This window comes from Rana temporaria, chromosome 1 (genome assembly GCF_905171775.1).
Source record: "Rana temporaria chromosome 1, aRanTem1.1, whole genome shotgun sequence".
NCBI lineage: Eukaryota > Metazoa > Chordata > Amphibia > Anura > Ranidae > Rana > Rana temporaria.
In genome coordinates, this window is record NC_053489.1 from 544,299,353 (window position 1) to 544,314,338 (window position 14,986).

Here is a 14,986-nt window from a genome sequence, read left to right on the forward strand (position 1 = left end):
AAGGACAGAACAGAGCTCTCTAAAAAGAGAGCACATTCCTTACTAAAACATCACATACTAAACACAAAAACACTGGTTAGGCACACTTTTAACCCTTTGATCACCCTAGATGTTTACTCCCTTACCAGGCAATATCATTAGTACAGTGGTGCATATTTTTAGCACTGATCATTGTATTGGTGTCACTGGTTCCCACTATGTGTCAAGTCGGTGTCGGATTGTCTGCCTCAATATAAAAATTAAACAACAATTCCAGTGTATGTACCATAAGTTGTAGCAAAAACCAGGCAAAATCGGGTGCAAAGGTAGATCACAGGTGCAGACCTCGGCTCGCCACCGTGGAAGACGAACGAAACAAGGAATTGGTCGCACACTGTTACGCCAACTTAGCTTGATGTCATCTTTATTTTATTGTCATAGGAGTCAGACAAATACAGGCAGCGGTTGACGCGTTTCACAAGCGATGGCTTGCTTGTTCACAACACGTGTGAACAAGCAAGCTATCGCTTGTGAAACGCATCAACTGCTGCCTGTATTTGTCTGACTCTTTTATGACAATAAAGATGACTTCAAGCTAAGTTGGCGTTCCAGTGTGCGACCAATTCCTTGTTTAGTTCACCATAAGTTGTAGACGTTAGAACCTTTGCACAAACCAATCAATATACGATTATTGGGATTTTTTTTTTCTACCAAAAATATGTAGCAGAATACATATTGGCCTAAATTTATGAAGAAATTTGCTTTTGTTTTAAATTTTTATGTGATGTGTTTTGTAGCAGAAAGATACAAAATATTGTGTGTGGTTTGTGTGTTTGTTTCTTTTTCTTGTTGTTTTTTTTTTATTTACGATTTTTTTGTTTTATAGCGCCAAAAATAAACTCAGCGGTGATCAAATGCCACCAAAAGAAAGCTCTATTTGTAGGAAAATTGGACATACATTTTATTTTATTAATGTACAGTGTTGCATGTGCCATATAACAAAAAATGGCCTGGTCATGGAGGGGGGCAAATCTTCCAGAGGTCAAGTGACTAAGTGATCACATTCCCTCTGTTCACAGCAGCTTGATAAGCTGGGGGAGGAGAAACTGAATTGCAGTGATTTGGGGGGTCAGCACAAGTCTGATCATTGGATTAGCTTCCAGCACAGCCAGAACACTGGTCACGCTGTCCTTTGATGCCTAGTGTGGTCAATTTTTGATATGACTGTCTGGCAGGAACCCCAGGCATTTTTCACACAAAGGAAGCAATTTAAAGAAAACTGAATCCTTTTTCATACAAGTATATGGCACATATCAGGAATAGGAAATGTTTATTTTGTCTTTTTATGTTAGTACAGTTGTGTTTGGTTCATTACGTTCTGAATAAATCAGCTTTACTTGCACCTTCCTTTTTTAACTCATACTGTATTTTGGAATGATGTTACCAGACCTGTGAAATGTAATACATTTAGCTCTTTCATGGGCGTCCGTTTCCTGGAAACTGATATTTTTTCCGTCTTTAGTTTCCCATTGTGTCTAATGGTGCCTGCTGTATAAAAGGATGTTTTCATCTGTAAAGCATTGCTCATTCATATGATCTGAAGCACGTGCTCAGTGCGTATCATAAGACTGGATTCCAGCTGTACTGGGTACCCCTCATTTACATCGATTATCTGCTCTATCATTGAGTCTTGGAAGAAAGCTGCAACCTTTGTTAGGATTACTTATTACCTCTCGGGTATGTATTGTTGTTATTAACATTCAGTATTCTTTATAACTTATTTTTTTTTTTTTTATTGTGATCTCTAGAGTTTTGGGTTATTGCTAAAAGTGAAGTCCAGACAAAATTCACTGTTCTCTGTTTTTGTTTTTTTTCTGTTTTTTTTTTTTTTTAACCGTTTGGCAAAAATAAACTTTTTTTGTTTTGTTTTTTTTTTGCTTTTGGTGACCTCAGCTTTTCTGTGTTCTGTGAGTGGGGTCAGTGTGATGCAGCAGTGAACTCCGGTACCTACCCTTCCACAATGATAGTGAATCACTGCTGCTGGAAATGGAAGGAGAACTGTCAGTGCAGAAACGCCTGCAGTTTTTGCAGTTGTGCTTGCTGCCTCTGTTTAGCTTTGCTTGTCTTGTCTGAATCTAAAGCCTCGTACACACCATCGGATTTCCATCGGACAAATCTGTGGAATTTTGTGCGAAGGGCGTTGGCCATGAACTTGGTATGCATACAGACGGCAGAACTTTTTCCTCCAACATGCACAAAACAAAAAAAAAAATTCTGCTCTTTAGCGCCACTCTTTGGGCAACTTTTGCTACTGTTGTCTTATGGTTTGTATTGGTTCGGAGCATGCGTGTTTGTACTTTGGATTTTAGTCCGACGGATTTGTGTACACACAATCGGATAATCCGACGGAACACATTTGTTGTCAGAAAATTTTGAGAGCATGCTATCCCACATTTGTTGTCGGAAATTCCGACAATTGTCTGATGGAGCGTACATACAAACGGTTGGATTATCTAACAAAATCCCTGCCACACAATTGTCAGAAAATCCAATCGTGTGTATGGGCCTGTACACTTTAGCTTAGGAATGATGTCTGATCATTGCTGCCCTGTTAACTGTATGGCCTCCTACACTGTCCTCCAACACACGAGGGGGCACACCAGTTTGAAATAACAGAGCCCTCTAGCTAAGAGAAATTTCCCTGTTTTGTGTTTTCAGGAGTTGGAGGACAGCGAGGGGGAGTCCGATTTAATATCAACACATTTTCCATGCACCAACTCAACAATGCCAAGTTCTATGTGGTGCTGCCAGCTGCGGAGTGATTTGGGGTGGTTTTTATTGTTGTCCAATAGCATGTGCCAAAGTATTCTTTTGATTTAAAAATTGTTCCAAAATGTAGAGCGTTCCCAAAGTGGCGTAGATATGTTTTGAAGAGGGGAAGATAGCAAGGAGTATAGTGCAGGAGAGGAGAGGTGGATGTGTATAGGCTAGTGCACCACTATTACGTAGCTCTTTTTATTTGCTGCATACATTTTTATTTTTATTTTTTATATACACTTAATATCACATTCAGTACAATGTGATATTGATTCAGCTTGATAGGCAATCGTGTGCACAACAAAAATGCCTTGGATACAATTAGAACCCTAGTTTCACCCCATGTCAGCGGTTACCTATAAGTTAAATGCATAGAGTCCTGAAAGCCTTCCTTGTCTGAAGTGTTTATTAGTAGGAGCAGTTTAATTTTTTGTGCTTTTGTTTTGTTTTTGTTGTTTTTTTTTTTTTCCCCCCCTTTGAAATAATATTTTAGTATGACTTTTTTTTTTTTTTTATTGCCAGAATTCCTAAAGCACACCTGTCACAGAGATCACACAAAAGTGAAGAGCTGCTGCAAATAAAAAGCTGGTTTATTTAGTGCTGTCATGGACACTATAAAGTGTTTATAAAGCAGTGAGGCCCCTTTCACACAGGTAGACCCGATCAGACCATCGATTGCCCTCTATGTGCACCCGCTGACATGCGATCTATCTGCCAAAAACAGATGGATAGGGGATCTGTTACCCATTCACCTGGTGGATCAAATTGGATGACAGTTGGATGTAAACGGATATCTGACCTCCCATAGAGGAAAGCGGGCTGTGTCTGTGTCCGCTCTGCATAAGCGAAGCAGACACGGTCCTGCCATCTGCCTGCTTCGCGGGGAATCAGCAGAAAGCTGGTGGAGTCCGCCTGTGTGAAAGAGAGCAATGAATGTGACTTTCTCCAAACACTCCCTGGTGGAGAATCTTCCAAATCCATGTGTTTTTAAATTATATTGATGGATACTTTAAAACCCAACATTTTATTTTACTGATATGTGCCTGCTGTACCATGTACTTGTGTGAATCTTTTTTTCTCTTTTGTATTGCCTCCTTTATGTGAAATTCCTGGTGTTCCTGTCAGTCGCTCTGCTTTCCTATTAATAACTGACCACACTAAGCAGGAGAACACAACGTGGTCGAATTACTAGCTGTGCTGGGAACCCCCCCTGCTCTCCTCCAATGATCAGACTTGTCCTGACACCCCCCCCCCCCCCCCCTGCACAGCCATTTACTGGGAAGCTTAGTGTACTGTTTCTCATCCCTCAGCTCTTACACCCCGGTCACACTGATCGGAACATTGAAATGGTGCTGCTTCACTTGAAGTAGCACCATTTTAAAGTAGAATTTCAGTGCTACTTCAGGTGCAACTTGGAAGACATCTGTGCAACTTCATGCACAGATGTTTATGCAAGTTGCACCTGAACAAAAAGTAGTGCAGGAACTATTTTCAAAATCCGTGCGACTCCAACAGTCAGTTGCACTGATTTGACCGCTTCCAATGCGGACAATAGGGTGCGACTTGTCATGAGATTTGAAACTATCAAATCATATGACAAGTTGCATCAGTGTGCAATTTCTTTCTTTATTTTTTTAATATATTTCTATTTTAAACGGAATGGGTTGTTTTCCAAGGTTTAACGAACAGTATGTTCACTGCATTCTATATAGACCTGTACCTGTGAATGCAGAGGGGATGAGAGAGGTTGAAAGTAGCTTAAACTTTGCTGTCTCATTGGAAAACAATAGCACTGTCATCTGTTTTCTAACATGTTCTATTTGCCATTCCCCCTAATGTATAGTAAGCCACCAGGCATGTTTGCCTCAGTAAACAATTCATCATTGCCCAATCTGGCTAAACAGCTGGTTTACATAAAATATTAGCATCAGTTCCCTTTCATAATTTCTATGCTAATCTTCACTGTATACAGTGTATCCGGAAGGTATTCACAATGCTTCACCTTTTTCCACGTTTTGTTATGTTGCAACCTTCTTCCAAAATGGACAAAATTGTATTATTTTCTTCAAAAATCTACAAATAATACCCGACGATGAGTTTGAAATCTGTAAACATCACTTGTAATAGAAAAAAGCATGACAGGACCTCTTAAATGTGAGATCTGCAGTCAAAAAGACAGCATATCTCAAAGACCGTTGGGCGGAAGTGACGCTTGACGTTGCTTCAGCCATCCAATGGTGTGGAGCCGAGTGGGGGCCATCTTTCACTCACTCACGGCATTCAGCCTGTGAGGGATGAGGACTTGATTGGTCTTCGCCACTACCAACGGCTCCGGTAAGCGGCGGAGATGACCTAAGCGTGGCAGGAGGGGGGTCTCGCCCGCCCCAGATTAGTTATCTTGGGGCAATTCCGCTGCTGGGACCATTTTAATCTGAAAGCCGACCGCCCACTGAAGAGGATAGTGGGGTTTTGGCAGCTAGCTGCTGCCATAACAACGGTATTCCTCTTCAAACAGCTGACGTATAATGGCGGTCGGTAAGTGGTTAACACACCTGCTCCCTATTCACACCTGAGACCATGTAACGCTAACGGAGTCGCATGACACCGGGAGGGATAATGGCTAATTGGGCCCAATTTGGACATTTTCACTTAGGGGTGTACTCACTTTTGTTGCCAGTGGTTTAGACATTAATGGCTGTGTTATTTTAAGGGGACAGCAAATTTACACTGTTATACAAGCTGTACACTCACTACTTGCATTGTAGCAAAGTGTCATTTCTTCAGTGTTGTCACATGAAAAGATAGAATAAAATATTTACATAAATGTGAGGGGTGTACTCACTTTTGTGAGATACCCTACATAAGTATTCACAGCCATTGCGCAATACTTTGAAGCACCTTTTGGCACCAATTACAGCCTCAAATCTTTTTTGAGTATGATGCTACAAGCTTGGCACACCTATTTTTGGGCAGTTTATCCCATTCTTCTTTGCAGGCCTTCTCAAGCTCCATCAGGTTGGATGGGGAGCGTCGGTGCACAGCCATTTTCAGATCTCTCCAGAGATGTTCAAGTCCAAGCTCTGGCTGGGCCACTCAAGGACATTCGCAGAGTTGTCCCATAGCCACTCCTTTGTTATCTTGGCTGTGTGATTAGGGTTGTTGTCCTGTTTAAAAGATAAACCTTCACCCCAGTCTGAGGTCCATAGAGCTCTGGAGCAGGTTTTTATCAAGGATGTCTCCTATACATTGCTGCATTCATTTTTCCCTCAATCCTGACGAGTCTCTCAGTTCCTGCCGCTGAAAAACATCCCCACAGCATGATCCTGCCACCACCATGCTTCACTGTAAGGATGATATTGGCCAGATGAACGGTGCCTGGTTTTTCCAGACATGACGCTTGCCATTCATGCCAAAGAGTTTAATCTTTGTTTCATCAGACCAGAGAATGTTTTCTCATGGTCTGAGAATACTTGAGGTGCCTTTAGGCAAACTCCAGATGGGCTTCATGTGCCTTTACTGAGGAGTGGCCACTCTACCATACAGGCCTGATTGGTGGAGTGCTGCAGAGTTGGTTGTTCTTCTGGAAGGTTCTCTTTTCTCCACAGAGATAGGCTGCAGCGCTGTCAGTCAACATCAGGTTCTTGGTCACCTCCCTGGCTAAGGTCCTTCTCTGCCGATCGCACAGTTTGGCTGAGCAGCCCCCTCTAGGAAGAGTCCTGGTGGTTCCAAGCGTCTTCCGTTTATGGATTATGGAGGCCACTGTGCTCATTGGGACCTTTTACTGCTGCAGAAATTTTTCAGTACCCTTCCCCAGATGTATTTCTCGATGCAATCCTGTCTCAGAGGTCTACAGACAATTGGACTTCATGGATTGGTTTGTACTCTGACATGCACTATTAACTGTGAAACCTTTATATAAACAGATGTGGTTCTAAACCTTAAGTGTAGCGGTAGCTGCTTGCTGGGCCCAGCTCGCTGTTGTCATCGTCCTATATCTGCACCATTGATGGGTTGTTAAGGCATTCTTTGACTTTCCGGCTTACCTTCACGGCTGGTTTGGGTGAAGACTGTCACGTTTTGGGGCAGGGGCCAGTAATATGTGAGTGATGATCTGTCTGTTTTATTGTCTATCTGGCTATGCTTCATTATTGCGTACTGTATTATGTTTACCAGTTGTACCTGCTTTTGATTTGGACTGTTTTGCTTACATTTATTTAAATAAACTTGAAATGTTAAAAAAATAAAAATAAACAGATGTGTGCTCTTCCAAATCATTTCCAATCAATTGAATTTACCACAGGTGGACTCCAATCAAGGTGTAAAAACATCTCAGGCCGGGTTCACACTTGTACGACAAATGCTCCGACATTGGGAGCTCATGTTGCCTGACGTGTGCAAATCGGTGGTTCCCTATGAGAGCCGTCTTAACTGGTCTGACACAAGTTGATCCAACTTTGAAAAAGGTTCCTGCACTACTTTGGTCCGATTTTTTTTTTTTTTTTTTTTTTTATCCTACTTCAGACCGTTAAATATCATTGAAGTCGGATCGTTGTCTTAACTGATCCGACTTAGGCATGCAACTTGTGCTCTGAGGATCTTTAAGGGGAACTCTACGCCAAATAAACAAGAAAAACAGCATGGGGTTCCCCCTCCAAGACCATACCAGGCCCTTTGGTCTGGTATGGATTTTAAGGGAAACCCGACACTATAAAAAACTGCGTGTGGCCCCCCCCAAATAAAAACTCGGACCAGACCCTTATCCAAGCACACAGCTCAGCAGGTTAGGAAAGGGGTGGGGACATGCCCTTGGCCCTGTGTACTGTTTTTACTTTAGTGTTTTTCAACACTTTAACTTTTTTTTTTTTTTTTTTATGTGAATGGGTAGGGGTACAATGTACCCCATACTCATTCACATAGGGTGGGGGGGGGGCAGGATCTGGGGGCCCCAAATCACCCACACCTCCATGTTTAGGGCATGTGGCCTGGTATGATTCAGGAGGGTGGCTCGCTCGTCCCCACCCCCTTTCCTGACCTGCCGAGCTGCGTGCTTGGATAGGGGTCTGGTATGGATTTTTGGGGGGACCCCAATGTCGTTTTTTGGCGTGGGGGTTCCCCCTTCAAATTCATACAGGGCCTAGTATGGACTTGGAGGGGGAATCCTGTGTGTTTTTTATTTTTGTATTTTTTTTTTGCATGGGGTTTTTCCCAAAAGATTTATACCAGGTACTTTTGTGTCTGGTATGAATCTTTAGGGGAAACATGGCCCTCGGGTCTGGTATGGATTTTAACCCCTTCCCGACCGCCGCATGTACATATACGTCGGCAGAATGGCACGTACAGGCACATTGGCGTACCTGTACGTCCCTGCCTTCTAGCGGGTGGGGGGTCCGATCGGGACCCCCCCCCCCGCTACACGCGGCGGTCAGGTTCCCTCGGGGAGCGATCCAGGACGACGGCGCGGCTATTTGTTTATAGCCGCTCCGTCGCGATCGCTCCCCGGAGCTGAAGAAGGGGGAGAGCTGTATGTAAACACGGCTTCCCTGTGCTTCACTATGGGGCTGCATCGATCGAGTGATCCCCTTTATAGGGAGACTCGATCGATGACGTCATTCCTACAGCCACACCCCCCTACAGTTGTAAACGCACACTAAGTGAACACTAAATCCTACAGCGCCACCTGTGGTTAACTCCCAAACTGCAACTGTCATTTTCACAATAAACAATGCAATTTAAATGCATTTTTTGCTGTGAAAATGACAATGGTCCCAAAAATGTGTCAAAATTGTCCGAAGTGTCCACCATAATGTCGCAGTCACGAAAAAAATCGCTGATCGCCGCCATTGGTAGTAAAAAAAAAAAAAAAAATTAATAAAAATGCAATAAAACTATCCCCTATTTTGTAAATGCTATAAATTTGGCGCAAACCAATCGATAAACGCTTATTGCGATTTTTTCTTACCAAAAATAGGTAGAAGAATACGTATCGGCCTAAACTGAGGAAAAAAAAAAATTATATATGTTTTTGGGGGATATTTATTATAGCAAAAGGTAAAAAATATTGAATTTTTTTCAAAATTGTCGCTCTATTTTTGTTTATAGCGCAAAAAATAAAAACCGCAGAGGTGATCAAATATCACCAAAAGAAAGCTCTATTTGTGGGGAAAAAAAGACGCCAATTTTGTTTGGGAGCCACGTCGCACGACCGCGCAATTGTCTGTTAAAGCGACGCAGTCCCGAACTGTAAAAACACCATGGGTCTTTAGGCAGCATATTGGTCCGGTCCTTAAGTGGTTAAGAGGAACTCCCACGGCAACGCCAAAAAAAAACAGCATGGGGCCTCCCCTAAAATCTGTGCCTGTAGAATTTTGAGGAAAAGCATGAATTTAATAAATAAGGCTGTAACTTAACAAAATGTGGAAAAAGTGATGCGCTGTGAATACTTTCCGAATACACTGTACATACAGTACATGTCGATTCCACCCAGCACTGCAGCGTGCAGAAACCCATAGCAATCTGAAATCTCCTGACTGACCTGACCATAGTAAAATCTGATTGTGTTGGGTTACTGCACATGTTTCCTGGGGGGAAAAAAAGGGAGATGGGTATTTGCTAACTACAGATAGCAAAGGCGCTCTTCAACAGTGTTCAGTAAGTGTTTAAAAGCATTAGGACCGTGTACAATATCTGCTTATACATTAGTGTTTTGGTTTAGATGTACTGTAGGTTTAGAAATAAATCCTTGTGAAGTTTTAATGATTATTGCCTGCATCCAAAAAACAGGTGGTCAAGCATCTAAATGGAGTCTGAGCAGCTGTTTCAGAGAAGCTACTACCGTAACAGTTACAACAGTATTACTAGCGCAAGTAGTGACGAGGAACTCCTGGATGGAGCTGGGGGGATGATGGACTTCCACACCCTGGAAGATGACCACTTGCTAGATGGTGATACCTTACTCGGTAAGTCTGTATGGTCATTTTTTTTTTTTTTACCTGCATGTTTATATTAAAGGAGATGGCAATGTAAAACTAGCATTACAAATTAAATGCAGACACATACCTTGATGACTTCCAGTGTTTCTGGAAATTACAGGAAACATGGGATGCGTTTTTATATAATATTAGCATTGGCTAAGAAGTTGGTGTTTTAGCCTGACCTTTGCACCTCCCTTTTGGACTATGGCTATGCAGTTGTCCATCACATTGCTGAAGGAGATTGGTCAGAAACATAAACTTATTGACGGAAGTTGACATTTGCATTATCATGCTCTTAATGCTGAAACATCTGTGAGCACCTAAGTGTAATATAGGACGCAGGTTAAAAGCGGCACAGATACAGTGGAGTACGTTTGCCCACTTACAAATTATAGACCCTTAATTTCTTTGTATCATAAGTCTCTTTTAATTGATACGAGACAGAATATCAACCAAAAATCCCAGAATAAAAATATCACATGATACAAATATTATAAATTGAGTTGCAGTTCATTGAGTAAAATAAGTATTTGTTCCCCAAGCAAAACATGACTGGGTACTTGGTGGAAAAACCCTTGTTGGCAAGATTATATAACTTTTTTTTTGCAGTTGGTGACAAGGTTTGCTTCCACTCTTCTTTACAGATCTTCTTTAAATCCTTAAAGGGGTTGTAAAGGTTTGTTTTTTATTTTCTAAATGGTTTGCTTTAAGCTAGTTCATTGTTTTGTCACTTACCTTTTCCTTCAATTTCCCTTCCAAATGTTTTTTTTTCTTTGTTTTCTTTGTCTGAATTTCTCTCTTCCTGTTCTTCCTCAGTAAGGTGTTCAGTAAGCTGTTCTAAATGACTTTCCACCGCTCAGATGATGGTGGAAAGCTTACTGAGGAGAAACAGGAAGTGAGAAATTCAAACAAAGAAAAAAAACATTTAGAAGGGAAATCGAAGAAAAAGGTAAGTGAACCAACAATGCACTAGCTTAAAGGAACCAATTTAGAAAATAAGACGAACCTTTACAACCCCTTTAAGGTTTCTTAGCTTGGCAACTTGAAGTTTCAGCACCCTCCATAAATGTTTCTATAGGATTAAGGTCTAAAGCAGGGTTCGACAAAATTGGGGCACGCGGTCGCAATTGCGACTAGAATTTGCGACCTGGCGCCTGGGGGAAGGAAGCATAGGCCTGCAGAAGACTGCAAAGCCGCAGCCTCAATTACCGGCTGGCGCGGCCTGACGCGATCGCGTGGCGGGGGAGGTGGATGTCTCCGTGCGCCCCCGCCGCATGATCGCGTCAGGCTGCACTGGCTGGTAATTCTGCAGGCCTATGCTTCCTTCTGTGATCTGGCGCTATCTTCTGGTAGCCGTTGGCATGACAAGTAAACCAGCAATGCTAATGGAGCTTCCTCTGTTCTTTCACTGCCATCTCCTTCCCTCTAATTTGAGCCCCCAAACTATATATGTGTGTGTGTGTGTGTGTGTGTGTGTGTGTGTGTGTGTGTGTGTGTGTGTGTGTGTGTGTGTGTGTGTATATATGTTTGTCCAGCACTAATACACTGCCCAACAAGAATTCTCTTCCCTTTGTGGCTGTGTGTGGTGACGATGAGCTTGGGCATGTTATTTGGAGAATATATATATATATATATATATATATATATATATATACATACATACATACATACAACCTAGAGAATAAAAGAGCGGTTGTTGTAATACTTTCTGTCACCCCGTATTTGCGCAGTGGTCTTACAATCGCACTTTTTTGGGAAAAATACACTTCTTTTTAATTAAATAAGACAACAGTAAAGTTAGCCCAATTTTTTTCATATTGTGAAAGATAATGTTACACTTAGTAAATTGATACCCAACATGTCGCGCTTCAAAATTGCATCCGCTTGTGGAATGGCGACAAACTTTTACCCTTTAAAATCTCTATAGGCGACGTTTAAAAAATTCTACAGGTTGCATGTTTTCAGTTACAGAGGACTAGAATTTCTCTCGCTCTACCAATCGCGGCGATACCTCACGTGTGGTTTAAACACCGCTTTTTGTATGCGGGCGCTACTCAAGTATGCGTTCGCTTCTGCGGGCGAGCTCGGCGGGACGGGGGCGCATTTCTGGCTCCTAGATTCCAAGCAAATTCGTCAAACCCTGGTCTAGAGACTGGCTAGGCCACTCCATGAACTTAACCACTTGCCGACTGGCTCATGCCGATATACGTAGGCAAAGTGTCACGTTACTGCAAATCGCGGTATTGGTAAGTCTGCTCCTTTTTTATAGCCATAACAGGCGTGCGCACACTGCAGATCACCGCCGTTACTAGTAAAAAAAAAATGCCATCAATATACCCCCTATTTTTTTATAATGGCCTATATATTGGGAAAACAATTAGTCAGTCAGTTAGACGTTGAGTTTTAGAGCCTATCAATGATGTTGTATTGTAACGAGAAAGAACTCTTGCAAGACACATGCAGGAAATGCATAGAGATCAACCATTACATCTAAAAGTTTGGATCATTGAACAGCTTTAACAAGGTCCGTGAAAAGGAGATTTAGATTTAGACAAATGTTTAAATGAATGATCTCCACATGGGTTAAAGGGGTTGTAAAGGTTCGTCTTTTATTTTCTAAATAGGTTCCTTTAAGCTAGTGCATTTACCTTTTCCTTCGATTTCCCTTCTAAATGTTTTTTTTTCTTTGTTTGAATTTCTCACTTTCTGTTTCTCCTCAGTAAGCTTTCCACCATCATCCGAGCGGTGGAAAGTCATTTAGAACACCTTACTGAGGATAAACAGGAAGTGAGAAATTCAGACAAAGAAAAAAACATTTTAGAAGGGAAGTTGAAGGAAAAGGTAAGTGAACCAACAATGCACTAGCTTAAAGTAACCTATTTAAAAAATAAAAAACAAACCTTTACAACCCCTTTAAATTAAGGATTTCCATTTTTACCTTTTTGTACACAATTTAAAAACACAGTAGTGAATGAATGTACAGCTCCATTAATTTGAATATAAATAGAATGACATTATAGGATAATTACATAGAAGACCTATATTGAAAATATTGTGTGAATAATAAAATATAAAAAACAGGCAATGGCCATAATGTACTTCTACTCTTTACTGGATATAATAGATGAAGAGGCCGAAACGCTTGTTTAAAATGGAAAAATCAGTTTAAGCTGTGTAAATGAATGTACCTACTCCCCCTTTTTGCACAAGATGGCACAAATCTCTATTTTTGTGCATGCGCAAATGCGGTAACGTCATGGCACGCAAAGGAACTTCTGTTTTGCAAACGTGATGTCGCGGTGCATATGAACGTCACGCAATGTGAATGCAATGACGTCACATGCATGCCGACACAGCGTCCATCTTGGAAAATTTGTCTATAATTAAAGGGAGAAAAACCAACAATCGGTAATGTTAGTTTTTGCTATGTAGGGTTAGCTTTTTCACCCCGCATTATTTTCTTTATGCACCCCCTTCTTTATTATGAGAAAGAATGATGTGGTCCAAGGCACTATAGGTAATTGGCCTCCATCCCAAAGTTGAACAAAAAATGGAGAGAGTTTGGTCAGGGGGGCTTTAAATGAGGCCAATCACCATGTAGAGTAAGCATGTGGGATATACAGTATTGCTTAATTGGGTTCCAACACCAAAGGGGAAGTTAGTTAGGGACTTTAAATGAGAGATGTATACCAAAAAGCAGTCTTGGCAAAGAGCATTTTATTATGCCTTGTGAGATCATGTACAACATACTGAATGACCAAAAATTGCATCCACAAAATCGCATAAACGTGCTACAAATTACATATACATATGGACACCATGGTACTTGGCATATTGTGGAGTAAAGACAAGTTCTGCACAACATGAACCACTGGAGGAGCTTGACGATATAATGAAAATCTAGGAGTAAAAAACAGTATAAAAAACATAAAATCATCTGTATGAACATCATGCATCTATGTATTCACGACGCGTTTCGTTGGGGGATACCAACTCTTCAGGGGCAAATGCAATGGTGATCTATAAAAAGACATAACCATATGGTATAATGTTGTAGTTAAATAATGTATAAGGGACAAGATGGAAAACCCTATAAATACTCACTTCCACTGTATAGATGTGAACACAGGATCAGAGCTGTTGAAATTGTCTGGCATGGGAGCTGAGGTAGAGACACGTGGACAAACGGGGGGAGCACTGTGGATTCCCCAAGGCCAATGTGTAAATGTAGATGACAATGGCCCAATATTTCTGTGGACTGAGATCAGTGGTATATAATGAATGTATAATATTATTAAGAAGTGTGAAAAAGTCCCCCCTGACCAAACTCTCTCCTTTTTTATTTTTTATTTATTTTTTTCTATTCTTTATTATGAGCTCTATAAACCCAACGATGTCCATCTTTAGACGAAACACGTATTTTTTTTTATTTTTTTCTGATTAAGGTCCCATTTTGGGGAACACTCGAGGGGAATCTTCCATTTGGTTGTGAACTTTTACATGGCTTCTGTGGGGGTTAACACCTAGGATTAATGAGGGACTAATGGTGGTCAGTCTAGTCCATCTGATACCAGGAGATTTTGTCAGTTTAGTGATTAGGTGATGGTTCCATGAAGACAGAAGTTGCAATCACCAGTATAGGCAGTTTGATACCAGAAGAGCTGCAAAGTCAGTTTTCTTGTGGGACAGTTTTAGTACCTGTCAGGATTTGTTGACGTTTGCAGTCAGTAAAGCTTTTTCAAAACGGACAACTATTTTGTGTTTGCTTGCGGGCCAGTTGTAAAAAAGACAGGTCCAAGAATTCTAGATACAGCCACCAACAATTTGAAGCAATACTTAGCAGTATTTACAATAGATCAACTGATTAGCTCAGATATCAGGAGCAGACAGGATTTATATATAGTAGACAAATGTCCACCGTGGTAATCTGTCATTTCTCCCTTGTTAAAGGGGTTGTAAAGGTAAACGTTTTTTTACCTTAATGCATCCTATGCATTAAGGTAAAAAAACATCTGACAGCACCGCCCCCCCCCCCCCCCGAGCCCCCGTTTTACTTACCTCACCGTTCGAAAGTCCCGGGCGCGTGCTTGTCATCTTGCTCGGTTCCCAGCCTGGCCGTTGATTGGCTAGGCTGGGCGGATTGATAGCAGCGCAGCCAGTGGCTGGCGCTGCTGTCAATCACAGCGGATGATGCGGGGGGGGGGCGGGCCCGAGTGATG

The 14,986-nt window shown here is 41.6% G+C and overlaps 1 protein-coding gene across 2 annotated transcripts in view; it reads left to right on the plus strand.

Annotated features, from left to right (window-relative positions):
- The window catches only part of CLCN3 (chloride voltage-gated channel 3), a 123,310-nt gene that overhangs the window by 12,645 nt on the left and 95,679 nt on the right, over positions 1–14,986 (plus strand). For both annotated transcript variants that reach the window (XM_040333160.1, XM_040333180.1), the window contains exon 2: positions 9,577–9,752. In XM_040333160.1, the coding sequence (XP_040189094.1) occupies positions 9,593–9,752 (160 nt within the window). In that variant the 5' untranslated portion in view covers positions 9,577–9,592. The remainder of the gene's footprint in view (positions 1–9,576; positions 9,753–14,986) is intronic.